This window comes from Lagopus muta, chromosome 22, assembly GCF_023343835.1.
Source record: "Lagopus muta isolate bLagMut1 chromosome 22, bLagMut1 primary, whole genome shotgun sequence".
Taxonomy (NCBI): domain Eukaryota; kingdom Metazoa; phylum Chordata; class Aves; order Galliformes; family Phasianidae; genus Lagopus; species Lagopus muta.
The window spans coordinates 2,766,023-2,793,193 of NC_064454.1; the positions used below are offsets into that span (position 1 = coordinate 2,766,023).

At 44.9% G+C, this 27,171-nt stretch overlaps 1 protein-coding gene across 1 annotated transcript in view; it reads left to right on the plus strand.

Annotated features, from left to right (window-relative positions):
• The first annotated feature begins 3,545 nt into the window (after positions 1-3,545).
• The window catches only part of LOC125703533 (zonadhesin-like), a 110,021-nt gene continuing 86,395 nt past the window's right edge, over positions 3,546-27,171 (plus strand). The window contains exons 1-22 of the mRNA XM_048968125.1: positions 3,546-3,657; positions 4,389-4,476; positions 4,930-5,118; positions 5,486-5,594; positions 7,270-7,377; positions 11,021-11,213; positions 11,539-11,675; positions 12,233-12,457; positions 13,051-13,192; positions 13,485-13,608; positions 14,690-14,881; positions 15,031-15,168; positions 15,476-15,658; positions 15,762-15,956; positions 16,413-16,561; positions 17,678-17,846; positions 18,426-18,560; positions 18,659-18,802; positions 25,392-25,593; positions 25,680-25,820; positions 26,306-26,488; positions 26,868-26,939. Of these exons, the coding sequence (XP_048824082.1) occupies positions 7,347-7,377; positions 11,021-11,213; positions 11,539-11,675; positions 12,233-12,457; positions 13,051-13,192; positions 13,485-13,608; positions 14,690-14,881; positions 15,031-15,168; positions 15,476-15,658; positions 15,762-15,956; positions 16,413-16,561; positions 17,678-17,846; positions 18,426-18,560; positions 18,659-18,802; positions 25,392-25,593; positions 25,680-25,820; positions 26,306-26,488; positions 26,868-26,939 (2,755 nt within the window). The 5' untranslated portion in view covers positions 3,546-3,657; positions 4,389-4,476; positions 4,930-5,118; positions 5,486-5,594; positions 7,270-7,346. The remainder of the gene's footprint in view (positions 3,658-4,388; positions 4,477-4,929; positions 5,119-5,485; positions 5,595-7,269; positions 7,378-11,020; positions 11,214-11,538; positions 11,676-12,232; positions 12,458-13,050; positions 13,193-13,484; positions 13,609-14,689; positions 14,882-15,030; positions 15,169-15,475; positions 15,659-15,761; positions 15,957-16,412; positions 16,562-17,677; positions 17,847-18,425; positions 18,561-18,658; positions 18,803-25,391; positions 25,594-25,679; positions 25,821-26,305; positions 26,489-26,867; positions 26,940-27,171) is intronic.

The following is a 27,171-nucleotide window of genomic DNA, read 5'->3' on the forward strand; positions in this document are numbered from 1 at the left end:
GATTTGCAGAGTTTGGGGTTTTGTTTTAATAGTGTGTGTATAAATATGTGCATGCATTGATGTAAGAAAGCTGTGGCCCAGCTTTGTGGCTCTAAAGGGGAAATATTAATGTGTTAATCCTGAGGCATTTAAGTAGAACTATCTGTATAATAATAAGGAAAAAGGAAGTGGATGGGAGGGAGCTCCACCCTGAGCAATCCATGTCATTCCTGTCATTTTGTGAGACAAGTGGTGGCTTGAAGTAGAAAACTGCTTGTTTGTGTAGAGGAACAAAACGTGCTTTTTGATTTAAACTTGCAGATCTTTTCCTTTTGCATTAATGAGAAATCTCCTGAAGCTGTTGAAGAAGTCTTTTTTTTGTGTGCGTGTGTGCAAATGCAAGTAATGAAACCATTCTCCATGTGATTCCTGCTTCTTGCCTCTCCCCACTGTTCTGAGCCCTTTGTGCCTCCCTTCCCCTCTCCCTTCCCCCCCTCCCCAAGAAGACGTGGTGTGAAATGAGATTTGCAATTTTGGGTATTTGCGTATTTTTCATTTAGAAAGTGGACATTTTATGAGGTTTGATGGCTGGGGGTGATTGCCTGTGTGAAATGCTAACTAATTTCAGTGTAACTGATTGCACTTTTCAGCAAGGTGAGGTGTCTTCCCTGATACTTAAGGTGAAGAACAGGTAGGCACACACACCCTTCCTGCTATAGGTAGGTAGTGATGCTTCTTACACATCCAGCAGTCAATTACTATTGGCAGTGAGCTGAGCAGGACTGATTTTTGGTGTTCCAGTCAAGAGAATCGGGGCCTTTCTGCTTTGTGAAGAGACCTCTAAGCTGAGTGGCTCCTTTAGGATTGACCCCACAGCTCCAGAAAGTTTGGAACTTGTTCAAAATGCAGTCATGTCTGCTGAAGCAATAGGAAGTTGTTGGTCTGGAGAGGATGAATACATCGGTGCTGGAAGCTGCATTAGTGTGTATCCCAAAGGAATGGTTGTGCCAATGCTTGCTAATCCTAAATGCATGCAGCTGAGAAAAGGGCACACCTATTTATTTTCCTTGCTGGAGTCTCCTTCAGGTATTTGCACGTTGCTTCCAACAGCCCAGGTTTATAATTCAATCTGCATTTATTTGCTTCTTGACAGAAGAAGATAAAGTAATAGCAGTGCTCTGTTTTCTTTCTAGCCAGGAATAGATAGCTGCAGCTTATCCTCTGGTATAAACTGTGCAGGGTTTCGTGGTGCTTCAGATGAATGATGCTGCTGCTCTGTGAAAGTAAATCCTGGTGTCCTGGAGTGAGTCTCAGGTTGTGCTGCTGTTTATTTCTGTAGCAGCCCAGGAAAGGAATGCATCAAGCCAGATTTGTCTTCTTGCTGATGCCAGAAGTGGCTGTGGCAGAGACAGATGAAGTGGGCTGATTGGAAATTGATGCAGACCCAGCAGATGTCAGAATTTGGGCTGAGAGGTTTGGAGTTGAGAGCTGGGGAGCCTGGATGACGAGGTAGGACTTTGTGCTGTAGCAGTGAGTGACGCACAGTGAGGTACTGACCCCTGCAAGCTCTGTTTCAGCAGGTCACAGGGAGCACTGACCACATCTGAGCACCAGGTTGTGTTCCATCCTCCAAACGAACCATCAGCCATGCAGCAGATGCATTCTTTTCCTTTGTCTTGCAGTGGTTGTGGCCTGTGAGTTACCTGTGCACAGATCCAAGAATTCCACAGTTAATTAGGGAAGTGAAAATGAAGCAGTGTGAGTCTTCCCAATTTTCTCTCCTTTTCTGCCTTCTATTGCATCTTCTGTCTTCTCTGAACTTTCTGAAGTACAGGGGGCAAGCAGGTCGAAAATGGGAAGAAAATTAGAAGCACTTGGCCTGGTGCCTGCCTTTACACTGTGTTGATTAGATTTTAATTGGCAATTCTTGCCTGTAATATAAGATAATTGCAGAGATTTCCAGGAATTGTTTGTAGAATAGGAAGAAACAGACATATCTGAGTTGTACTGGAGGAGCTTAATTAAAGACTTTATAAAGTGCAACAGATGGTGCTTTGCTAGTTAGAAAGACAGGCGTGAGCCCTGTTTGTGGATGTTCTCCCACCATGGTTAGGGCTTAGTTTATTACCATCTTTTAAGGTTTTTTTTTGATAAAAGGGCTCCCCAATAATTCCATTTGAGCATACAGGCAGCCTCATTCTGGCTCTTGCCTGCTACTGGAATTGCATCAGCAATGAAACTTGGAAGACAGAAGAGTATTTTTCCTTCTTTTGCCAGTAATCGATCTGTTTCCAAAGCCCTCAGTAGTATTGGGCTTCCAGGAGGTTCTCAAAGCAAAGAGAGGATATTGTGATTTATAGGGAGAAAAAGGATCCCTTTGCAGTTTCCACTGGAGCAGGTGCTGAATCTTGAATTTTTTATGTTACTTTTAAAAGCAGGAGAACACTTTTTAAAAACAAGGCTGCTCTGAAGTAGAGTGTGCATGAAATGGCTTCGGGATATGTTCTGCTTGTTTTGCTCTTGCTGCAGAGCTACAGGTTCTCTTTGCTCCCCAGCACTGCCAGTGCTTTCACAAAGTTTAGTTTTGTGTTTCATCAAAGGGTATTTCTTGGAACAGGAAAACTTAGCTAGAAGACAGTGTGTGTTAAAAGGGAGAACGGAGTTTCAGGAAGAATTCACTTGGCTTTTTCAAATTCCAGGAAGAACCTGACGTTGCAGAACAAACAGTTTGCAAGAAGGAAATATTTCATGTAGACACTGAAGAACAACTCTGTGACCCTGTGGGGTTATCTTTTGAGCAGCCAGACAGACGTGCAAGATGATGACAAAGAGACTTTCAATCTCCCTGCCCACGTGAAGGTATACATTATCTCTTGTTTAAATGAGTTTTCTCTTTTTAGCACCAGCACTGTAGGGTATTTTCCACTGTTGTACCTCTTGAGCCATCTCTCTGCTGTGTGGTGTTCATTTCACTCCAGGCTCTATTGGAAAGTGATTACGTGAGGGGGATTTGGTTACATTGGGCATCAGCAGAGGCAACACCAGATGTTCAAGAAATGCTTTCAGCATAACATCTGAGCATTTCTTTAACAGTTGTTTACCAGCCCCATGGCTAATGCTTTGAGTTGGCTGATCTTGTTCTGTAGCCTTAGGACCTTCCTGACAGGTGAGTGGATAACTTTCTTATTCAGACAGACTTGTTGTTGTATTAGTGCTGACACTGTTACCTTCTGAAGGCTGTAAGGCATTAGAGATGACAGTTGTTTAGCTTGCTCTGGTTATAAACTCTTGGGTCTGGCTGCAGTTCTTTCAAAACCATGAGTGGTTTTTTTTTGTGTTTTGTTTTTAATTAATTCATGGGAGGAAACAGGCAGAGAAGGGGGGATGCTTTCACCAAGAAGAGCTAATTCTTAAAACACAGGAAGGAATCAAATGTGACAGTTTTCAGGTAACAACACAAAGATGCTCATTTGAGTGCAGAACAGACAGCTTGCTCTGAGAAAGAAATGAATGAATAAAAATAGAATAAATGAGATATATTTTCTTCTGCTTTCTTATAGGGACCTCTTCCCCCTCACTGGAAAGCAATGTAGACTGCCAGACCCAGTGTCTCATAGACTGCAAGCAGGGACATTACTACACAGCTGGCAACTGTTTGGAATGTCCTACAGGCTACTAGTAAGTCTCTTTCCTTCCCTTTCTCTCAGTGCTTCTGCTCTTGCAAATAAGCAAGTTGAACTTTGGGGCATTTGCAGCATTCTGTTAGGCTGAAAAAATGCGGAGAGCTGTCTTGTAATGTATGAAGTGTAGTGCTAGTTTCTCATAGAAATAATCAGCTGACCATGAAGACCACTGTCTTTGGAGCAGAGGTGCTTTCTGGGGCTTTCTGCAGTGATTGGAGCATTCACAGCTCCCCTTGTAATCAGTGATTGTTCTTCCTGGGAAGTGTCAGCTTGACAAAACCAAGTTCCAGTTGGAAAGCCATCCTAAACTACACTGTGTCATTGACTTGTGGTGGAATGCACTCCACCTTTCTCAGGAGAAAAACACGAAGGCTGCATTCTCTGCCACACCTGGCTCATTCAAATGCAAGTGGTGGTGGCCACCTCAGAGTTGTCAGGTAAATCTCAGGCCAAGATCGCGAAAGACGGGTTGACTTGAACCCTAAGTTTAGGTTGCTAGGTCTCCTGCTGCAAATTGTGCCTGTGGATGTGCAGTCCAAGCATTGCATCTTATCTCCTGGAAGACTAAAAGTGTATCGGCTCCCTTTGAGATTCTGGAATGATCTGATTTGAATTCATCATTCTCTGTTTGAGTAGATGGGGGTGGTCTTGTAGCTGCACAGCACCATGGTGGCTTTTAGGAGGTGGAAGGGGTTGGTTTTAAAGCTCTCGTTATTTTTGTTCCAGTTGCCCTGGGGGTCAAAAAGCTCCAAGGAAATGCCCACTGGGAACAGCCAATGAACTTCCAGCTCAAGTGGGCATCACAGCCTGCCAGGTAAGCAGATGAGCAGGGAAGGAAAGCAGGCAGGTGGAAGTAGTATTTTCCACATCTCTACATTTGCTGCCACATATTTTGAATCATCTCATTTCGAGCTTCAAATCAGATTTTTCAATTTGGCTTGAGATTTTTGGGGATAGAAATGATATTTGGCTTTGTTTTGCTCAGAGCAAGCCACGTGTCCATCCACATGGACAGTGTGCAGCACTGCCTTGATCCCTTCTTTACAGTACTGATGGTGAAAAGTTGGGAACTCTCTGGGAATGCTGTAAACTGAAGGGTTTGTAGAAGAGTTCTGTGAAGCATTCTGTGAATCTGTGAACTCTTCATGGTGTGGAGGCCAGATGTTGAAAATGATCCAAGATCCTTTCTTTCTAACATTTGAGCTGCATGTGTTCACGAAAAGAATACGTTTGTCTGGATCTGATGCTGCTTGTGGTTACACTGCAGGTCTGTCCTGAAGGCTATCTCAGCCTAGAGAGTGGAGCTGGATGTCGTGCGTGCCCAGATGGCTATTCGTGTGATCCACGTAGTGGTGTGCAGAGGAGCTGCAGTCCTGGCCAGTATTCTCCAGAGGGAGAGTCAGAGTGCCTGGGATGTCCAGAGAACCATGTCTGCCCAGATGGAAGGAGCAGGCAGGTACAAAAACAAGCATGTTATTTTTCAAGGTCAACTTTTCTGAGAGGTGGGGCCTGAACATGAATGTCTTGTCAGGATGCACTTTTTTTATCTAAAATTGGAGATTGTAAGTGCTCAGATCTTCTGCTTTCTGTTAAAACCCTCAGCTGAGGACCCAAAGGAGCTTGGAGTGAGTTTGTTTCTAGAAATTAACCCTGAAGGATAGATCTGAGAGAGTGCTGGCAAGGAGGAGAAGGCAGAGAAGGAGGAAGCACAAGAAAGAATGCAGTACTGGTTCATGTCCTGACTCAGGTCTCCTTTGGACATAGCTTTGGGCATCAGGGGCCCATTGAGGCCATTGCTGTGTGCTTCTGTTTCTTCCCCTTAGCGCTGTTTGGCCGGGCAGGAGCCAGATCCAAGCCACACTCACTGTGTTACCTATGCTCGTGGTTCTGTCTCAGCTGAAGACACGCTGATATGCCAGCCCTGTCCTGCAGGTGAGTGCATCTCATGAGCATCATCTAGTCATTAAGACAGAAATCGAAGGAGGCTACCTGTTACCAGAAAGAGTTCTCTTCAGCTTTAAAATCTGTCCTGTCCTTTATACATTCTAGAGAGTGAATACAAGCCTGCTGAGGATTTCCTAGCCTAAGGTTAGCTTTCTGTTGGGATCTTCTGTGAAAAGCATGGGGCTTTGGTACACCCTCAAGGGCCTCCACATAAATTCTATTCCGTTCCTTTTTTGCAGTGCTTGGTAATAGGAAATATTTAGTGCTGCAGGTAGTGGTGCTATTACTGATAATTCCCTGCACGGAAATCAGGTTTTAATTCACATTTTCTACCCAACAGAACCCAAGAAATATGGGCTGACAGGGCCAGCCTGCTGTAGCTGTGATTTTGCAAAGGAATATTTAATGTCACTGCAGGGATGCTGTTCACAATCTGCAGTCCTACCAAGCCATCTCCTCCCCTCTAAGCCCTGTCTTGCATGTGAAGATGAAGTGTTTAATGAGCAGCTCCTCCTGCAGAGTCACTGAACCTAGTAACTTGATTCTTACATCTGTAATTAGAATCCTTTTTATTAAATAATGAAGAGTTCCTGTACTTTTGGATACCTTGTCTCCTAGTAGATGGAGAAATAGAATAGCTACAGAGATCATGCCAGACCAAAACCTCAGTAATTTATTAGATCCAGCTATAGTAATACACGTGACAAAATAGAGGAGTTTGCTGTATTTCCAGTGTATGAGATTGTGTAGCAGATAAGTAAGCTGTTGTACACAAGCTGTACAACAGCTTGTTGAGGGAAGTGATGATGTCTTTTTATCATATAATACTTAATTATTTTTATGGTGTCCTATAGAGAGTCAGGGAACTTATCCTGACTCCGTTAAAAATAATCATCCAGGAAATGCTGTGTTCTTTTGACTGAAGGAACCATTTATAGACCATGCTTACTAGAATAAGAGCTGTGGGCATGTCAGTGCATGGATTTCACAGTGACAGATTTGCCGCTGTATTATTGTTTACGACACAAGATCAACCAAAGGCTGAGGTCAGATTTCAGCTGAAGTGTATCACCAGCAGAACCTGGAGAGAGCGAGTGAAAATCTCTCAGTAGATGATCGATGAGGTAAATAGATGCTGTGTATCCAATGCTGAAATTCAATGTTTTGGTGTTAAAATTAGTCCTGTGTGTTCTAATGGCCATGTTTTCCATCAGCTCTTGTAAATCAAAGTAAATGATCCAGACTACTTGCAAAGATGGTAAGGAGCTTCAGTGCCATCACAAGCCAGAGAGGCTTGAGGATTCTCAGCGTTCTTTTGCACGGTTTGACTGACTTTAATTATATATAATCTGTGTACTTAAGTGTTGTGTGCGTGTGAGTGAAGAGTCATTGCTGTGCTGATACATGGCAATATATTTCAACATAGCAGTGGCAGTTTTATTGCACAGTTAAATCCTTTTTTTTTTTAACGCTCTTCAGATGATCCATCTGGAGTTTAGTAAAGCATTTGATATCAAGTCTTACAAAATCTTACTTGGGAAAAAATAATTCATTCTGGCTGAGCACGAGCATTTCATCACCGAGTGTACAACTGGCAGGAGGGTTTTAAGTGAGTTCTCCTAGGACACTGTTTCTAAACTACATACTTTGTTCTTTTCTGTAGGTTACTTCTGTGCAGGCAGCCTTACAGACACTCCTCCATGCCCAGCAGGGAACTACAAACCCAAAGAGGAGATTCTCATGCCCAGCAGCAGCTCCTCGTTCTTACCTGGTGTGTGTCATAATATTTTGCAGTGGGAGTAATAATTCTTGCTCTAAATCACAGTGTGAAGTACATGTTTATGAAGGGATGATGGCTACAATGCTCATTTGCTAGGTTCTCTTTAAGGCTGTGCTAGAGCTGGATGGAAGGAACATGGAATCTCCTACAAATCACCAGACTGGCAGTGTAGCATCAATTAGTTATTAGTATTGTACAAAATACAATATGTTTGGGTTGTAGTTTCTTGGGAAGAGATTAACCATGAAAAACAAAAGTCTGTTGAGAGAGGCTGCAAATAAACTGTCCTGCATGTGGGAGAGCTTTATTTATTGTCAGTAGCGCTGTCTTTTTATTGCTCAGCTGGCACTGTGCAACCACTGCCCTCATCTACTCAGTAGGGTGAGCAAATCCCTGGGGCTACTGCATTTATCAAAGCTAAAGACAGTTTATCTAGAGGTATCCAAGCTGTAAAGTTAACCTTTCACATGTAGGACAGCAACAGCCAGGTTTGCAGCATCTTTTCTAGCATAGAGACTGAAAGGGTTTCAGAGTCTGTCTGTTTAGAGAGGTTCTGGAGAGAAATGTGCCACTGAAGGAATCGAGGTGAGACAGAAGGTGTACAGTTGGAGACAGGAAGAGAAGGGTGGAAAAAAATGGCATGGTAAATATAACCCTTCTCTCCAGACACTCATGTTGTAGTTGGGCCACTATGGAAGAATTTGCTGGTGCAGGGGGCTTACAAAAAACAGAGCGTTTGGCATAGAGCTCCTTTTAAAATAGTTCATTTAAAGGGGAGAAGAGACAGCATATGTGTCTTGTCAGCATGCAAGATCACACCCAACACTGTGCACGAGTCATTGTGTGTACAGTGTTGCATGGGAAATCAGTTAGCTTGATTCAGTCTGCTGTGTCAAAGCTAAGCCCTCCAGCAAGCAGGTCACAGTTAGGAGTTTCTTTTTCTTGGTGTGTGAACATAAGGAGGGGTCCACAGCTGTCACTCAGCTGGCTGGATCCCACTGGATATCTGGTGCTTCCATATTTCTGCAGTATTCTTGCACTGAGGTCACTGCTGCAGTGACCCTCCATTAATAAGCAGGCTTATTTTATTCACCTGTGGCATCTGTTAGAACAGGAGATCAGTGATGCAGCCAGCAGCCTCTGTCATGACACTTGTCCTAATGAATGACACCTCTAAGTGAAAGAAATCTTCCTGTTTTTAATGGAATGGACTGCATGAACAGCTGCCTGTGAAAGAGAGGACACCTTCATGAATGTGTGTGCAGCATGAGGACTGGGGGCCCAGTCCAGGAAACTGTTCTTTTGGCAATTTATAAAGAATTGATGGAAGTTTTTTGCTGTCTCAGTAAAAAGTTTCAAGCTGACAGAGCTGGAATGGGGATTTTTAGGGTCTGATCCTTTTTGCCTTTTGGTGCCAAACCTGAAGGATATCGTGCAGCTTTACTTTCTGTAAGAGACACAGCTGGCAGAATCAGGAACCAGATGGACTTATCTGAAATAGAAATCCATCCCATATTAAAACATGACCTTCAAAAGTCCTGTTATTAGCAGAACTAAAGCTTGGAGTAGGTCTACAGAGCTGCTGCATCCACAGACGTTTACTGTCCACCTCATTGAACTCCTTGTGTGGATGTGGACCATAGCACTTACATGTCTACCCTGTGCAGAGATTTCTAAGAAGCTTCAGCAAAGAAAGAGGTGGTAATTGCACTTGCAATAGAAATAATTAAGAAGCAATCTGAAATTACGTGTTCAGTGTCATCCAGCAGGTCTGTTACAGAGTAATGTGGTAAAGTCAACTGAATGTCTTCCATTTTTGAAACAGATGCTCCATTTGTATGCATATGAATCAATCAAAATAATGTCAGCTCATTTTTGCAGCACGGTGAAATTGCACTACAGGTTAGTCAGAACTTTTTTTTTTCTTTTAACAATAAATAAACACTGTAGTTTAAACTTTCAGAAGCTGTAGGAGCCACAGGTGACGTTCTGATGTGTTTGCAAGGACATGGGCACAAGGCTTCCCCTGCAATTCTCACATGTTTCTTAGGCCAACTCTGATTTTGAACATTCTGGAGTACCTCAGGGTCTCTTTCAACAGTATAAAAGTGCTGCTCTGTTCTTAATGCTGCTGTACAAATGGGAAAATAGTGTTGCAGGGATTCGAAGGATGAACTCCATTACTAAAACAAGCTTTGGCCCAAGTCCAGAATGTTTTGTCCGGGGGCACAAATCACCAGGTGCACTGCCAGGAGTGGAAACCTGGAGTGTGGTTGCTCGATCTCACTTCACATTTGCTGTGCCCTGTGCCTCAGAGAGGTACGTGTGCTGAGGAAATAATTATCTCTTTCAATTCAAGCCCCCATATTTTTCTATTTGATCGTTTCTTTTCTAGCGAATGACTCAGCTGCTAAAGCATCTTGACTGCTGAATGAGTTTTTTGCTCACCAGCTAAGGTTAGGAAATTGCTGCTTTCCACCCACTTCTGAAATTAAAAGCAGGGTTGCATTTATGTGGAGCAGCGAGGAACAAACCTGGCATCTCATCAAGACAGCTAAATTCTAGAGACAGGGCCAGTGGCACCTGAGCAAACACTGTGGAAGATGTAAAGGAGATACGAGTTCAAAAACACTTCCAGTTTAATAATGTAAGCTGATATCCTATGCCTGTAGTACATTCTATAACGATGTTGTCAACTCTCCTAAGGAAAGCTTGGCAAAAATGACACATTGCTGTCTACAAAACAAAAAGGGGGCATAAGAATTAACTCTGACATGCTGGAAGATATTTTGAGTCATATGGCGGTGTCAGTTTGTGTTCCCTGACTGCAGTACAGCACAGTCAGTGGGATGCACTTGCCTTCCATTGGGGTTCAACCTGGAAGTGTTCTTGGGAGCCTCAGTAACACTGAGCCGTTGCATTCCCTTCACAGTCAGTATCACTGTATTTGCTTTGTGCACTTGGCAGCTTTGACTCAGTGGATAGTAGATATTCCTGTGCTAAATGTGTTTCCTTTTCACTAAGTGAAACACCTGGGGACATCCTGTCATGAAATGCACTTTGTGAGTGTGACAAAACCAGTAAGGAAGCACTGTTTCACTACCTATTGGTCTTGCCAGTGTTCCCTTTAAGTTGCAGTTCAGGATGTCTTAGCACACGTGATTTTAGAGATGCTCAGGTGGCTGCCATTCCCGGAGGCATCCATTCATTTTTATTGAGTCCATCTCCAGTCTGTGAAACTCATTCAATTCTTTCAGTATTCAGAGTACAAACATGGAAACAGCCCAGCTTTCGTGGAAACCCCAGGCTCCTCTGTGACTGAGGTTATTGAATCTACCTCCATCAGAGTGTGTTTTCAGGCTGATGTGTTTGCTTTTCAATGTGTCTTACTTCTCTTATTACCAACATAGTCCAGATGGTTCTACTGCTTCCAGGAGCCACTCAGTCACAGTAATAATCAGCTAATCCAATACCACCACCTTCTGGCTTTGCACTAACTTCATTGCTGTTATGAATAAACTTCCATTATGCTTTCTTGCTGTAGGTGATGGTAAAGGCATCACATTTTGTAGGACTCCGTTTTGTCAGCAAGTCGTGCTCCCTTTGGGACTCTAAATACCTTCTTTCTCTTTAGGAAATGGATTGTGTTTGAAGTGTCCTGCTGGGTATTTCTGTCCTGAGGGAGCAAGTCACCCAGCACCGTGCCAGCCAGGTACATACAATCCTCTCCAAGGACAGGATGAAGCCACTGACTGCAGAGCCTGCCCAGCAGGAAGAGCTTGCACCCAGGCTGGATTAGCCCAGCCTGACTCTGAGTGCTTACCAGGGTAAGCCTTGGTTGTTTTCTGTGCATTCCTATATGTCTGTACATGTAGTTCATCTCCATTGTGGTGTCATTGGTTCTTTGGGTTGTTTTTTTTTTGTTTTGTTTTGCATAGAGATTCCTCTGGAATGTTGAGGTTTTATTACAGTTTCTGGTAAATCCCTCTGATATGGGATGTGTTGGTAGAGGAATTTTCTGAAGTACAGCAGATGTGGCTGCTTTGTTTTTTTCCAGCTGCACTGTTTATCACGTTATATTGGCTGGGCTCAGAGTTTGCCTCCCTCTTGCATTGAACCATTGGCCCTGACCAACCTGCTGTGTTATTTCAGGTACGTGTGCCCAGTAGGATCATCCAGCCCACATCTTCCCAGCAATGCCTGTCCTCCAGGAACAGTTGGCAATGGCTTTGACCTCTTTGATAAGTCCCAGTGTGAGACGTGTCCTGCTGGGTATTTCTGTGTCAGAGGTACGTGGTTTTATGGCAAAATGAATGGTGTTCTTTGGTACCTTGTGCCATGCATCCCTCAGTAACTGAGAGATCACTGAGTTATCAGTGATGGAAATGGGGAAAAAGGTGTCAGTTGTAGGGTTTGGCATTACTGCAGAGATTGCTGTACCTTCTGAACAGATTGAGTTTAATTCTAGTCTGAGGTTTTCCTTTGGTGATAACTGTTGTTGTTATTATTGATATTACTGCTTTCACTTTATGAAATGGAAGCAGCCATTTTTTACAGTATCCAAATACCTTGCACATTGATGGTCTCTTCAATTTAATGTCTGTCAGGTTTGGACACAGGCACCCTGCAGGGTTCTCAAGGCTGGAAATAATTGCTTTAGTAGCCAGTTCTGTGACAACCTCTTGTCAACAGAGGAAGTAATTATCGCATTTTGAATGGAGGAAAGGTGCAAAAGGAAAAGACTTGATGCAGCATCTTCCAGAGCTGAAAACAGACTAAGGGAATTAGATTGTCTGAAGCCAGTATGCTGCATAGTAGGCTACATTTCATCTCTTTATGTTTACAGGAACAGGGGGAAGACAGAAGCCTCCTGCTCCATGTCCAGTTGGGCACTACTGTCCACCAGGCACAAAGCATGCAGTGCAGCACAAGTGTGCCCCGGGCACCTGGAGCAACAGGACAAGGCTGAAATCAGCAGAGGAATGCTTGCTGTGCCCTGCAGGCTGGTTTTGTGTAGGAGGATCTCATGTCCCTTCTGGCATGTGCAGCTCAGGGCACTACTGCCCTCAAGGTAGGCAGCTGTAGCCAGAAATGAAAGAAATGTCCATTATTTCTGTCCTTACAAATGCTGTGGACTCTGATAAAGGCAGCACGTGGCTTTATTAGTTTATTTGCACCAAAGCATTTCGGTGTGTGGTTGGTTGTTCTGTGCAGTGAATACTTTAAGCTTGTACTGTTTGAACTGGGCGTATCGCCATCATCAATTCCTCTCCCTTCATTTCCAAAGAATTAAGATGCCTAATGAAATGTCTGGTATGAATACAGTCCTAAAATCTTCCTGCTAAAGATTGGGCAGCATTTGCTAAACCATGAATTTTTAATAAATATTTCCTGGGCTGTGCTCAGAGCTGTGGTCAGTGATTTGTATACATACATATGTGTGTATATATATTTACACACATGTGTATGTCTGTACTTCAGTATATATGTGTGTATATATACATGTACACACATACACTTATGTGCACGTAAGGAAATACATGGTTACATGTAACTCATGTAAGTACTTAACAGCAACAAAGAGCCAAGGGCTTTATATTGCTTTCTCTTTTCAAAGCTTTAATAAGAATTAAGATGGTTGTTTGCTCATTTTTTGGGGGGAAGGTACGTGGAGAGGCACACAGCACCCCTGCCCTGCAGGAACTTATGGCACCAGGCTGGGAAGCAGCAGAGTGGAAGATTGTACTGTCTGCCCTGCCGGGGCGTTCTGCCCCAGTGGGACCTCCAAGCCGGTTCTTTGCCCAAAGTAAGTACACTGCATGTGCTGACATAGCTGTGGGTGATCCACGTGAGTGTTTCAGCACACTTCTTATAAGTAGTATCATTCTGCACCAGAAATGTTTACAAACTCATTTTACCTTGCTTCTTGCTGGGCAGTCCAGGAAGGTTTTCTCTGAATCACACAGTTTCTTCCCTCCAGAAATGGTAGAAATTCTCCATGTGAGAGGCTAAAAATGCAAACCAGAAACACATTGTCCTTTCGTTTGTCACTTTGCTACCATTGGTGACTCTTTCTACTGTTGTCTTTTCTCCTGTAGAGGAACTTACCGTGTGGAACATGGTGCAGGAGTGGCTGCAGACTGTGTCCCTTGCCCTGGAGGGTACTACTGCCCCAACCTTGGCACTGTTACACCTCAAACATGTGGTGCTGGCAACTTCTCAGTAAGCAGCAGTAATTTTATCTTACCATCTGTCCAACGTAAAAAGTGGATAATTTTGGTAAAAAGGGGAGCTAAAGGATATACCCCTCAAAGGAGGTGTTGGAACGAGGCAGTCTTCTTGCATTAGGAGTCTGGGTATTTGAGGAGATTGCATACAGTGCTTTAAACAATATTGTCCACCTGTGCTTGAGCCTTTAAATAATGAAAGTGCTTGTCTAGGAAATGCACTGGGAATGTTCCTTGTGTTTCTGAATGATCAGGCTTGGCACTGCTCCAGACATGATGCTGGAAGTGCATCACATGCAATGTTCTTCTTGCAGTCACTTCCACTCCTGGAGCTTGCAGTAGCAGTCTATCCCCTTCATCCATCACTCACCTGGCAGTGTGCTGTTGGATAGATGCTTTGGATTTGGGTGATTTGTTTTAGTTTTCATTGTTGGTGTAAGCATTGCAGGGGAATGGCAGAGCAAACACCCATATTTAGTTCATGCTCTGAAGGAAGTATTGGATTGCAGTGCAGTTAAGTAATCATTTGACTGTAGAAGGTAAAACAGTGAGATGGAGCCCCAGAAGGGAATGGTGGATGGCACAACTGCTTCTCACAAAGTGGAGCTGAGACTCATTTCTCTGCCCCTGAACTGTAATGAGTAATTTTAATGACAGTTGTTAGCTTTCACTATTGAAAGGGATATGTCAGTTTCTGACCATGCTATTTTTTTTTATCACAGCACAAATTTTGTGGTTACCACTAGAACCATTCATTAAGATTGGAAGATAAATGATGAATGGGGATTTACTTACCTATGTCAAATGGACCTTGATTATCTCTCATTTGCACTTTGCAATTGAGTGTCAAGGGAACGTGTTTGTTTTTCTCTGTTACTGCTGGCAAAAGGTGTTGGACTGACTGTTTTGAGGCTCAGAGCCTTTCACATGGATAACCTGCAGGAAGGACAGGGCCTGCTTCATACTGCCGAGCACTCTTGCCTGCAGGGTGAATAAATACACTGAATTACCTGCAGATTGTTGTTTATAGATTAGATTAGATGGAATTTTTAAGGGGACATCATTCTGTGTTGTAGGACCCAGGTTCTGCCTCCTGCTTGCCGTGCTCTGTTGGACATTACTGTGCTAGTGAGCACACCAGCCGGGAGGTGATGCTGCTGGCCATGGTTTGCCCAGCTGGTCTCCGATGCCCAGAAGGACAGGCTGTTGCTCCAGAGGCCAATGCAAACTCCTGCCCGAGGGGCTTCTACTGTCCCCAGGGAGATACTGTGAGTGCATCTGTTTTAGCCTTTGGGCTGCTTTTCTGTGTACATTCCCACTAATTGGAAAGGAATATTCTTGTAGCTTCATCTGTTGCATGTGGGCCTTATGGGATGTGGCAGTTCGTGTAAGACCTGTTTTTCTGTTTTGTTTCAAGGGCTCAGATGCAAAGCCTTGCCCCAATGGGACCTATGGTAAACAGAAGGGACTCAGCAGTGCTGAGGAATGCTCACTGTGCCCTGCAGGGAAGTACTGCTACAGAGCTGGGGCTGAGCCTTCAGGAATTCCCCATCCTGTAAGCACAGCTTCTCCCAGCTTTTTTTTCCAGAGGCTGTGGCTGTGAATGAAGCCTCCTTAATACATATTTTCCGTCTTTCCTTTACCTTTTGTCTGTCAGCACCTTCTATTTATCAGCTTTACTAATGAGATTATGAATTCCCTTTTTTCCCCTCTTTTTCTGCACCATTTTCTTGCAATAAAACTTTCAGGTTATTGAAATTGGTGATGAAGTTTGGATCTTTCTTTGCTGAACCTTAGCATATCTCACTTCCCTACCAGAGAAGAAGGACAAAGCCATACTCGCTGTCTTTTTTGCTTTTTAGACTGGAGATTGTCCACTTGGCTTCAACTGCCCTCCAGGAACTGGATTCCCTTTCTCCTTCCCCTGCACCCCTGGATTCTTCTGGGTTAATTCCAGTGCAGAGGATGAAGACAGGTGCAAACCGTGTCCAGCTGGGTACTATTGTGACTCTCCTGCCATGACGGAGCCCAAAGCTTGTCCAGTAGTGAGTTGTTTTTCAGTGGTTATCTAGTAGAAGAAGCTATATGTGGGGGATCTGTAAAATAGAAGAGTCCTGAATGCTGTATTAAGCTGGCTTTGTCTTGCAGGGCTTTTACTGTGGTGAAGGCAGCTCTAAACCTGAGCCCTGCCCAGAGGGAACTTACAGTAACAAAAAGGGACTGTCTGGACCATCAGAATGCAGCCCATGTGGCCGTGGTTTCTACTGTGCTGCTCCAGGGCAAACTGGGCCAAGTGGTCCCTGCAAGGCTGGGTTCTACTGCCAGGGCAGGGCCCTTACTGCAGTAAGTCAAGCTTTTCTCCTTACCTGTTTCTGTTACATTGTGGTGGGGTGTTTTTGACTCAGTGACTTCAAGAGCTGCAGTTTTGCACTGCGCTCATCTGAGTTTTTAGCAGGAGGGCCACTCTGCTGCCCTCCAAGGGAGCATAACCATTTTAGAGCTTTCCCTTCTAAACCCTGCCATCACCTTAACTAAAAATGTAGCTAGGTTGAATATCCAGGTGAAAAGTTCAGTGGAGTGAATCACAGTGGGATTGCCAGTGTGAAGAAGGTCATCCTTATTTCTTCTTTCTGTGTGTTTACTACATTCCCCTTAAAGAAGCGTTATCTGTTCAATGTACAGCAGTGAAAGTCTCTATTTTTTTCTCCTTGGTGTTGCTTTTAGCCCAAATCAGTATGATGCCTTTACTATTTTAACCCAGTTTTCTCCTTACTTACGTGATGCCTTTTTCAATTGCAGTTGCCTACAGATGGTGTGACAGGAGATGTGTGCCCTGCAGGGGCATACTGCCCACCTGGGTCCCCTTTACCCATCCCCTGTCCTCCAGGAACCTACAGCAATGTGAGTGGGCTGAGAAGCCTTGGTCAGTGCTTGGACTGCCCACCTGGGTGAGTGCACTGTTTGCTGATCATGGCTCAGTTCTGTCTCACTGCAAAAGAATTGTTTAAACCTTACATTTGTTGCCCAAGCAGCACAGCCTTACCTCCAGCCCTTTTGCAGTTCCTTCTGTTCCCAGCAAATGTGCTGCCAGCACTCTCCAGTGCTACATACCTGTATTAGATGGCTTACAATAAAGAACTTGAACTGAGTTGCCCCCCAGCATTTGCTGTTCACTAGCATCTATCAAGACTCATTATGTCTGTAGTGCTGGATGGCCTGACCTAGCAACTCTTGCTTAAACATTCTCATTAGTACTGTTTGGATAGTCCTTTTTGTATTACCAGATTATATAACTCACCACTATTTTACATTCCTCTTAATGATGCCTTACACATCTGATTCTGGAAGAAGAGGTGTGGATTTAGCATTGGCTTTCACCTCTCCATGAAATGCATGCAGATTGTTAGTGATGAGCAGTCTGCCTTTCAGGTGGCTTTATCTTCATGCTGCTGTGACAGAGCATGCAAGATCGTCTGGGGCTGGGCAGCAAAAGAGCTGTAATTTTTGTGCTTTCCTGGGATGGAGTTGTAGGTCTCCATGGGATGAAGTACAATGAACTGAGAGAATCCACATTTTCCTGTCTTTTTCTCTTCTTTTTCACTCCTTCTTTTCCCTGGAGATGTAGGCAAGAAAAATGTAGCATGAGACAGCTCTGGAATTCATATTCTGTCTAAAAGCTGAAGGGAATGCCCTCAGAGTTCCTGCTTTTCTATTAACACCTGTATATTTCTAGTCCAGAGATGCAAAGAAGACTTGAAGAAAACCAACATTTGGGTGTTTGTGTGATCTTTATTCAGATCACAACAAATATGCATATGCAGCTTTGCGATTGTACAAGGGGAAATCCTTTCCAGGTTAAAGCTGCTGTACCTGGTCTCTATAAAGAATGCATGAGAAGTGATGCATATGCTCTGTAACTTCCTTTCAAGGCCTGTAAGTGATCAGGAATGAAGTCTCTGTGAGATCCCAGGTAGACTGAGAGGGATTTTTTGTATGGGCACTGTACTAACTAGTGACAAACTATTGCCACCCAAGATCTTTATTTTTCTCCCCACCATGCAAAGCCTTTATTGTGATGGGACCAATACCCGAGCTCCCTCGGGACCATGTGAGCCTGGATACTACTGTACAGGAGGTGCCAAAAGTGCTCTTCAGCATGTGGTCATGGAAGGGCATTATTCCTCAGCAGGAGCTTTCAAGCCAGAGCCATGTCCTCTTGGCAGCTTCCAGCCTGTAAGTATTAAAGTGCACTCTAAGATGCTTGTGTGGTCTTCAGAGCCATTGTACAAGGGTGTGAATAATCATTTGTGAAGTGTTCATAAGTAGATAGCTTAAAAAAAAGAGGGACTTGGGTTTTCTGGTAAGCTGGGCAATCATTCCCATCCTTGCTTCTGCCTTGCAGCAGCAGAACTGTGCAGAGCTAGAAAGATTGGGGGTGGAACACCAGATCCACCAGTTCAGCCTGGTTCCTTGAAGCTAATCAGGCTAAGTTCCTAAGTTTTGTGTAGTGCTAATTCAGCAGTGAGCTGAGGAAGCTTTACTCTAGCACAGGTGAACTGCCACGTGCATAGTTGTGCAGCCCTTTACTGCCATGTTAGATAAGGGCTGTGTCTACTGCTGCTTTACTGACACAGGGTGCTATTCAGATGCCACAAATCTTTTGTTTTTTGGACTGCTGTTCTAATGATTCAGGTTGTTTATTTTGCAGCAGGGGGTGTCTGGGAGCTGGTAGAATGTGCAAAGCTGCTTCGTTCACATTGTAAGCAATATCACTGCACACCCACAACGTTCTTTCTTACATCCCCTTTTTAGGACCGTGGTCAGTCTCATTGCAGGGGCTGTCCAGAGGGAGCATTCTGCAATGAGATAGGCCTGGCTGAAACCCAGCCTTGTCCAAAAGGGCATTTTTGCTTGGCTGGAAGTTCCTTGCCTCTTCCTTGTCCAGTGGTAAGAATCCAATATCACTGTGTTCTTTAAATAGTAGTTTTCAGAAGGTTTCCAGTCCCTTGGAGGAGGGTATTCATTAGTTCTCTGTTTCTGTGCAGGGAATGTATACAGATGTGCTTGGGGCAGGTTCATGTAAGCCCTGCCCAGCAGGCAGGTACTGCAGCATGGCAGGTCTGACTGAGCCAGAAGGACCTTGCCAGCCTGGATATTACTGCAGCCAAGGATCCAGCAGCTCCTCACCTGTGAGTACTCCATACCTTGTGTTGCTGCAGAGCATTAGGCTCTACAAAAGATTTCATGGGTGTCACGGATTTGACCAGATCAATCTATGTCCGTGACAGGGGCGACAGGCCTCTGCCCTCCCCCCCCCACCCCAGTCCCACAAAAATGGGAAGGAAGGAAGGGAGGAAAAGAACAGCGGCAACAATCTATGGAGGAAAACTTATTTTACTATAATATTGGAATACAAGATAACACAATAGATACAATTTAATTGCAATTGAGATTAATAAATCAGACAAGATGAGAGAGAGAGAGTTCCCGGGACCGATTCAAACCTGAAAAGCTTGGAACGGCTAGGAAAGCACCCTCCAGCACCCACTGCAAGGCAGCAAGAGAGCGCCCCCCCCCCACCCGGAAGGGACAGATCCCGTGACTTCTGTAATGTACAGGGATAGGTACTTGGAATTGGGGCAGTGACACTTTAATGCCCCGTACACTACATGATGTTTTGATGTGGAATACTGAAACCCAAAAACAAAAAAATAAAAACAAAAAACATAGAACCATGACATTCCACCCCTTATTCTACATCGTTACATCATGCTTAAAATATATATACATATATACAAACAAACAAAAAATGATTAAAATGCACACATGGCTATATACATATACATAGAATTAGTAACTGCACTCCCCCGGCATCAAGTTTCCTTGTGGTACACACTGGACATCCCCATTCTTCTGCATTACCCACCAAGTGGATCCTGGTCCCTGGGCAAAAACTGTACCACGGAGAGGTTTGCCCTTTCCAGAAGCTGGAAGAACCCAAACTGCCTTTCCTAACATGTTCTTTACATGTACAACAGGGACTTTATCTCCCTCTACAGTATGTAGGGAACTGGATTGATTAGGACCATCACGATTAATAGATCCTCTGGTATTGACTAACCAGGTGGCTTCTGCCAAATGCTTCTCCCAGTGCTTAAATGTTCCGCCACCCAGTGCTTTTAGCATTGTTTTTAACAATCCATTGTATCGTTCAATTTTACCAGAGGCTGGTGCATGATAGGGAATATGGTAAATCCACTCGATGCCATGATCTTTGGCCCAAGTATTTACAAGAGAATTTTTGAAATGAGTCCCATTATCTGATTCAATCCTTTCTGGGGTGCCATGTCGCCACAGGACTTGTTTCTCGAGACCCAGTATGGTGTTTCGGGCGGTAGCATGGGGTACTGCATATGTTTCAAGCCACCCAGTGGTTGCCTCCACCATAGTAAGCACATAATGCTTACCATTGCGAGATCGTGGCAAGGTGATATAATCAACCTGCCATGCCTCCCCATATTTGTACTTTTGCCATCGCCCTTCTTCCCACAGAGGTTTCATCCTCTTGGCTTGTTTGATGATGGCACATGTTTCACAGTTATGAATGACCTGTGCAATGGCATCCATAGTTAAGTCCACCCCTCGGTCTCTAGCCCATTTGTATGTTGCATCTCTCCCTTGATGACCTGAGGTCTCATGGGCCCACCGAGCCAGAAATAATTCACCCTTGTTCTGCCAGTCCAGGTTTATTTGAGCCACCTCAATTCTGGCAGCTCGGTCTACCTGATGGTTATTTTGCTGTTCTTCAGTAGCCCGACTCTTGGGCACATGAGCATCTACATGGCGCACCTTTACAACCATAGTCTTTGTTCGGGCAGCAATGTCTTTCCACAGTTCAGCAGCCCAAATAGGTTTACCCCTTCTTTGCCAGTTATTTTGCTCCCACTGCTGTAACCACCCCCATAAGGCATTTGCTACCATCCATGAGTCAGTGTAAAGATAGAGCATTGGCCACCTCTCCCGTTCAGCGACATCTAAGGCCAGTTGGACAGCCTTTACCTCTGCAAATTGGCTTGATTCGCCTTTCCCTTCAGTGGCCTCTGCAACTTGTCGTGTAGGGCTCCACACAGCAGATTTCCATCTGCGATGTTTTCCCACAATACGACACGATCCATCTGTGAACAGGGCATATTTCTTTTCATTCTCTGGTAGTTCATTGTATGGTGGGGCTTCTTTAGCACGTGATACTTCTTCTGCTGGTGGTGTTCCAAACTTTTTACCTTCAGGCCAGTCCATGATGACTTCTAGGATTCCTGGACGGCTGAGGTTCCCCATCCGTGCTCGTTGTGTAATCAGTGCAATCCACTTACTCCAAGTGGCATCAGTAGCATGATGGGTGGAGGGAACCTTTCCTTTAAACATCCAGTTCAGCACTGGCAGTCGAGGTGCCAGAAGGAGCTGTGTTTCAGTACCGACTACTTCAGAAGTAGCCCGAACCCCTTCATAAGCAGCTAAGATCTCCTTCTCAGTTGGAGTGTAGCGCTCTTCAGACCCTCTGTATGCCCGACTCCAGAATCCCAGGGGTCGGCCTCTGGTCTCTCCTGAGGCTCTTTGCCACAAACTCCAAGTGGGACCGTTCTCTCCAGCAGCAGTGTAGAGGATGTTCTTTATACCCTGCCCCGTTCGTACTGGCCCTAGGGCCACGGCACGGGCTATCTCCTGTTTAATCTGTTCAAAAGCCTGCTGCTGCTCAGGGCCCCATGTAAACTCATTTCTCATTCGCGTCACATAATAAAGGGGGCTTACAATGAGGCTGTAGTTTGGAACATGCATTCTCCAAAAGCCCACTGCACCCAGAAAAGATTGTGTCTCTCTTTTGCTAGTGGGTGGAGACATAGCAGTGATTTTGTCGATCACATCTGTCGGGATGTGACGACGGCCATCTTGCCACTTTATACCTAGGAACTGAATCTCCTGGGCAGGTCCTTTCACTTTGCTTCGCTTAATAGCAAAACCAGCACTCAGAAGAATTTGGATCATTCGCTCTCCTTTTGTAAAGACTTCTTCTGCTGTATCGCCCCACACAATGATGTCATCAATGTACTGCAGGTGCTCAGGAGCGCTGCCCTGTTCCAATACAGTTTGAATCAACCCATGGCAGATGGTCGGGCTGTGTTTCCACCCCTGGGGCAAACGGTTCCAGGTATACTGAATGCCCCTCCATGTGAAAGCAAACTGTGGCTTACATTCTTTGGCCAAAGGGATGGAAAAGAAGGCATTAGCAATGTCAATGGTGGCATACCATTTGGCCGTTTTTGACTCCAGTTCATACTGGAGTTCTAACATGTCCGGCACAGCAGCACTCAGTGGGGGTGTGACTTCATTCAGGCCACGGTAGTCCACCGTCAGCCTCCATTCTCCACTGGCTTTACGCACTGGCCATATGGGGCTGTTAAAAGGCGAGTGAGTTTTGCTGATCACTCCCTGGCTCTCTAGTTGACGAATTAACTTATGAATAGGGAGCAAAGAATCCCTGTTGGTGCGGTACTGACGCCTGTGCACCACTTTTGTAGCAATTGGTACCTGTTGCTCTTTTACTCGCAGCAGCCCCACAACAGATGGATCTTCTGACAGGCCAGGCAAAACAGACAGCTGCTTAATGTTGTCTGTGTCCACAGCAGCTATTCCAAAGGCCCATCGATACCCCTTAGGATCCTTGAAATGCCCCCTTCTGAGATAATCAATACCTAGTATACATGGAGCCCCTGGGCCCGTCACAATAGGATGTTTTTGCCAGTCCTTACCAGTGAGGCTTATCTCGGCCTCCAACACAGTCAATTCTTGAGAGCCCCCGGTCACTCCAGAAATATGGATTGATTCTGTCCCTTCATGACTCGAGGGCATCAGAGTGCACTGTGCACCAGTGTCCACCAGGGCCTTATATTTCAGTGGTTCTGATGTGCCAGGCCATCGAATCCACACAGTCCAATATACTCTATTATCCCTTTCCCCCCCCTGACTGAGGGCAGGGCCCCTCTATTCATTACCTGTGGTAACTGGAGCAACTGCACTGGTGGTAGATCTGCCTTGTAATTCTTTCACCCGGGCTCGTAGTACAGGAGTAGGTTGACCGTGCCACTTCCCCATGTCTTCTCCATGGTCACGTAGGTAATACCATAAGGTAATTCGCGGTGTATTATTCCTTGCTTGAGCCGGAGAGCGTCTGCCTCTAACAGCTGAGATTTTTGATCGTGCACGTAAGAAGGAAGGTTCATCGTCTTTAGTTAGGTGGGCTCGCCAAAATTTCATCATCTCCTTCACCTCCTTCGCTAGACTTATTTGATTATCCTGATCTTCATCCAGCGTCTCTGATACTGTTACAGGTTTGTCACGGTTAATCAGTTGAGACACTTGCTCCGTCATTCTTGATATTGCAGCAACGGCAGAATGAATTGGGGACAGCAATTGTTCGTAGTTTTGGAGCGTAACAATTAATTCATAAATTAAGGGCGTTCTCTGTTGTTCTTGGTATCTGTCACACGCTGACGTTAGTGTAGCGGCATATTTGTCCGGCGCTGTTGTCACGATTTTCTGCCATATCTCAGGTGTTGTCCTCACTCTTTCAGGGTCGCGGTTTTGTTGTGGGTGGTTAGGAACAAAGTCAGGGTCATACAGCATTTCCACCACGCCTATTTCCCTCAAATACTGGATACCCTTTTCAACTGTATCCCATTTTTTCATTGCAATCTTCAAGCTATTTTTGAAGGGATACTTTTCCTTCACAGCTGTTAACACTCGTTCCCAGAGGGAGGCAGCCTCATCTGAACACCGACTAATTCCTCTATCAATAGCTGGATCTCTGGCAATGGCACCTAGTTGGCGAGCTTCATTACCATCCAGAGACAAGCTATGGGCCCCACTGTCCCAACAGCGAACCAACCAGGAAACAATACTTTCATTCAGGCGCCGTGTGAACTCCTTTCTTGAACCTTGGATTTCAGTCATCTTTAGAGGCCGGCGAGTAGTAATAGAGACTTCCTCTTCATCACTATCTTCTGCATGTCTCTTAGTTTTCGCTTTTGCCTTTCGCGATGGTGGTGGTTCTGAGGAGGGCCCCTCGCCTGGATCTTCCTCCTCCTCCTCCTCTTCTCTTTTTCGTTCAAGACGCGAAGACACTCGTTTCCATTTCTTGCCCTCCACAGGAGCAACCGGTATTGTTACTGGTGTCTCCTTTGATTGATTAGATTTGACTTGGGGATTTTCCCCTTTGGCTTGAACCTCAGCTCGGAAACTCTCTCTCTCCCGAATGGTATTATATAGGGCACGGTAAGCACAAGCCAAACCCCAAATAAGTTGTACCTCCTTAGATTTATGTAAGCCGCATAGTCCCTGATTCAAATACTGGCTTAGTTTCTCAGGATCCCACAGGTGTTCAAGAGTAAAATCCCATGACACTGCGGGTCCCCATGCTTCTAAGACCTTTCCTAAACCTCTCCATATTCCCTGCCAGTCATCATTCTCTGGTTTCGGAAGAGACTCCTTCCTCTTATTATTCACAATTATGAATACAATCAGAGAACTTAATGACATGCACACCAACATGAGTATTAATTCAAGATTCGAAAAACGTTTGACAAACCGAGAAGAAAACCTGGAGACTGGTCTGAACATCGTGTTGTTTGTAAAATTAGCTATTCCATTTGGGATGTAGTTGTTTGTGAAATTAGCCATTCCTTCTGGGATGTAGTTGTTTGAGAAATTAGCCATTCCTTCTGGGATGTAAATGTCAAAATTCAAATCATACCACATTGCAAATAGGTAAAACATAGGTGTCTCCATCAGTGCCCTTAGATAGTTATATACGGATGCAATTCCAAAACACACAAGTGTGAGATGGATTATTGGCCAGTAGGTTGTGACTAACACCATTGCTTTAAATCCTTTACCCAGCACCCCCACGATAACGAGTGGGTTCATCGCTGGTGCTTGCTAAAAAAGGGTTAATGAATTGAAGCTAACAAGAGGAGGGGAAAAAAAAAGAAAAAAGGCACTACTCAGACTAAGTAGTGCTCAAAGTTTACAAATATCCCAGAACACTGGCAGTACGCCTAATCTTTCAAGGTCAGGTTTTCCAGCACAGAAACCTGAACTACTGATAATGCTCCCTAACGAAGCTCTCTAAGAGCAGAGAGAAAAAGAGATTCGTTCAAAAAGTTAAAAAGCAGTTGAGCCCCACGTTGGGCGCCAAAAATCTGTCACGGATTTGACCAGATCAATCTATGTCCGTGACAGGGGCGACAGGCCTCTGCCCTCCCCCCCCCACCCCAGTCCCACAAAAATGGGAAGGAAGGAAGGGAGGAAAAGAACAGCGGCAACAATCTATGGAGGAAAACTTATTTTACTATAATATTGGAATACAAGATAACACAATAGATACAATTTAATTGCAATTGAGATTAATAAATCAGACAAGATGAGAGAGAGAGAGTTCCCGGGACCGATTCAAACCTGAAAAGCTTGGAACGGCTAGGAAAGCACCCTCCAGCACCCACTGCAAGGCAGCAAGAGAGCGCCCCCCCCCCACCCGGAAGGGACAGATCCCGTGACTTCTGTAATGTACAGGGATAGGTACTTGGAATTGGGGCAGTGACACTTTAATGCCCCGTACACTACATGATGTTTTGATGTGGAATACTGAAACCCAAAAACAAAAAAATAAAAACAAAAAACATAGAACCATGACAATGGGCTGCATCAATCTCATTTCCTTTGCTTCAGGTTGGCCTTTCGTTTGGAGATCTTTGTCAACCAGGATATTACTGCCCTGCTGGCACGACACACCCAAAAGAGATGGCATGTCCTGCTGGCACCTGGAATGGCCAGAGGGGAGCCCAGGATGCCTCTTGGTGTCTTCCTTGTGCCCCTGGGTTCTTCTGCAGTCTGTCTGGCCAAGATGCTCCCGTAGGACTTTGTGCACAAGGTGAGACAAAACCAGAACTTTTTAGCTACTCAGAAATTCAGGGGGATTTTCTGCATGACAGAGAAGACTTGTATGCTTTCTTCAAGGCTACTACTGCACAGGAGGGGCAAAGACTGCAAAGCCAGAGGATGGTGTCACAGGAGATATCTGTCCTCGAGGACATTTCTGCCCTGCAGGTTCAGCAGCTCCTTCTCCCTGCCCCAGTGGTGAATACAGCAATGCAACAGGTCAGGAAGTGGATCATTGCAGTCTCAGTGTGGCTTGGGAAAGCTAGAAGCTAATCCTGTTTTTTGTCTGCATCCAAGAACAGCAGTTGATACTGCTAACTGTTACAAGCAGTCAGTATTTTTCTTGGGGCAGAGGAAGGGATTCTTGGTTGTTTTTTTTCCTTCCTTTTATTCCTCTGATGTCATGTGGAGAATGCAATTCACCCCCATAGCACGCAGGTCAAATGCAGTTGTAGCAGTGACACTAAGTGAGCTATTAACCCAATTTCCTCACTGTTCTGCCTGCCACCTACTGGTGTGATGTGAGGTTACTGGGACTCAGGCTGGAGTGGATCTGAGAAACTTGCTGGATGGAAGTCACCAGTCATTCCCAGAGGGCTTGCAGAATAACTGTTGCATCTGCTGCTGCTTTAAGTGCACAGCTTGGTAGAAGAAAGTTGTCTGTGTGGCATCTTCTTCCAGTTCACCACTTATTTCCTCTGTAGGTCAAGACAAATGTTTTCCATGTCCTGCTGGGTTCCACTGTCCTAAAGGACTGCGACGCCGCTGCCCTCCTGGCTTTTATTGCCCTCAGAGAACAGGAATCAGTTTTTATCCTTGTCCCCCTGGGACTTTCAACCCCTCTTATGGACTCAGCCAGGCTGAGAGGTGCCAGAAGTGCCCTGCAGGTGAGGAGATGGCTTGAGTACGCTTGTTGTCTACATGGAGCAGCATCAGAGGGTGATCTCTGTGTATCTCTTCTCCTGATCCACTGAGATATTTTTCCACTTGGAAAGGCAAGCATAATAATTCCCAGAATAGATTCCTTGTAGCACTGGTATTGTCTCCCAGTAAGCCAAATTTGGTGGCTTTTTTTTATCCTTTGTAGGTAGGAGAATGGTTTGGTTTTACTCTCGGGGTTTTCCAGAGGAGTGTGATTTGAACTGGAATGCTGATGTTGAGGGATCAGCTCCCTCCAAGCCTTCCTCTTTGTCTTCCAATCAGTATATGCAGCACACCAGCCCTCCTGTTTTGTACTGACCCTCTTTTCCCTTTGTGGTGTTCCAGGAATGTTCTGTGAAGACTGGGGACTCTCCTCTCCAAGTGGACCCTGCTGGCCGGGGTTCTTCTGCACAGCAGGTATCAAATGTAATGCTCACAAGGGCCAAGGAGAAGTGAAAAAGTAGAAAGCTATTGTCTTTAGGAACAGTTGTAGACATTCTCTGTGCAATCTCTCCCTGGCTTTTCCTACAGAGTGTGCCAGGATAGCCCCAAGGAATGTCAAATCAAAAACCTGCTTTCTGAGGCCAGTAGAAGGACTTGGGAAAAGAAGCAGTTATTCTCTTCCAGCTATAGAAATTATTCTTTAGGC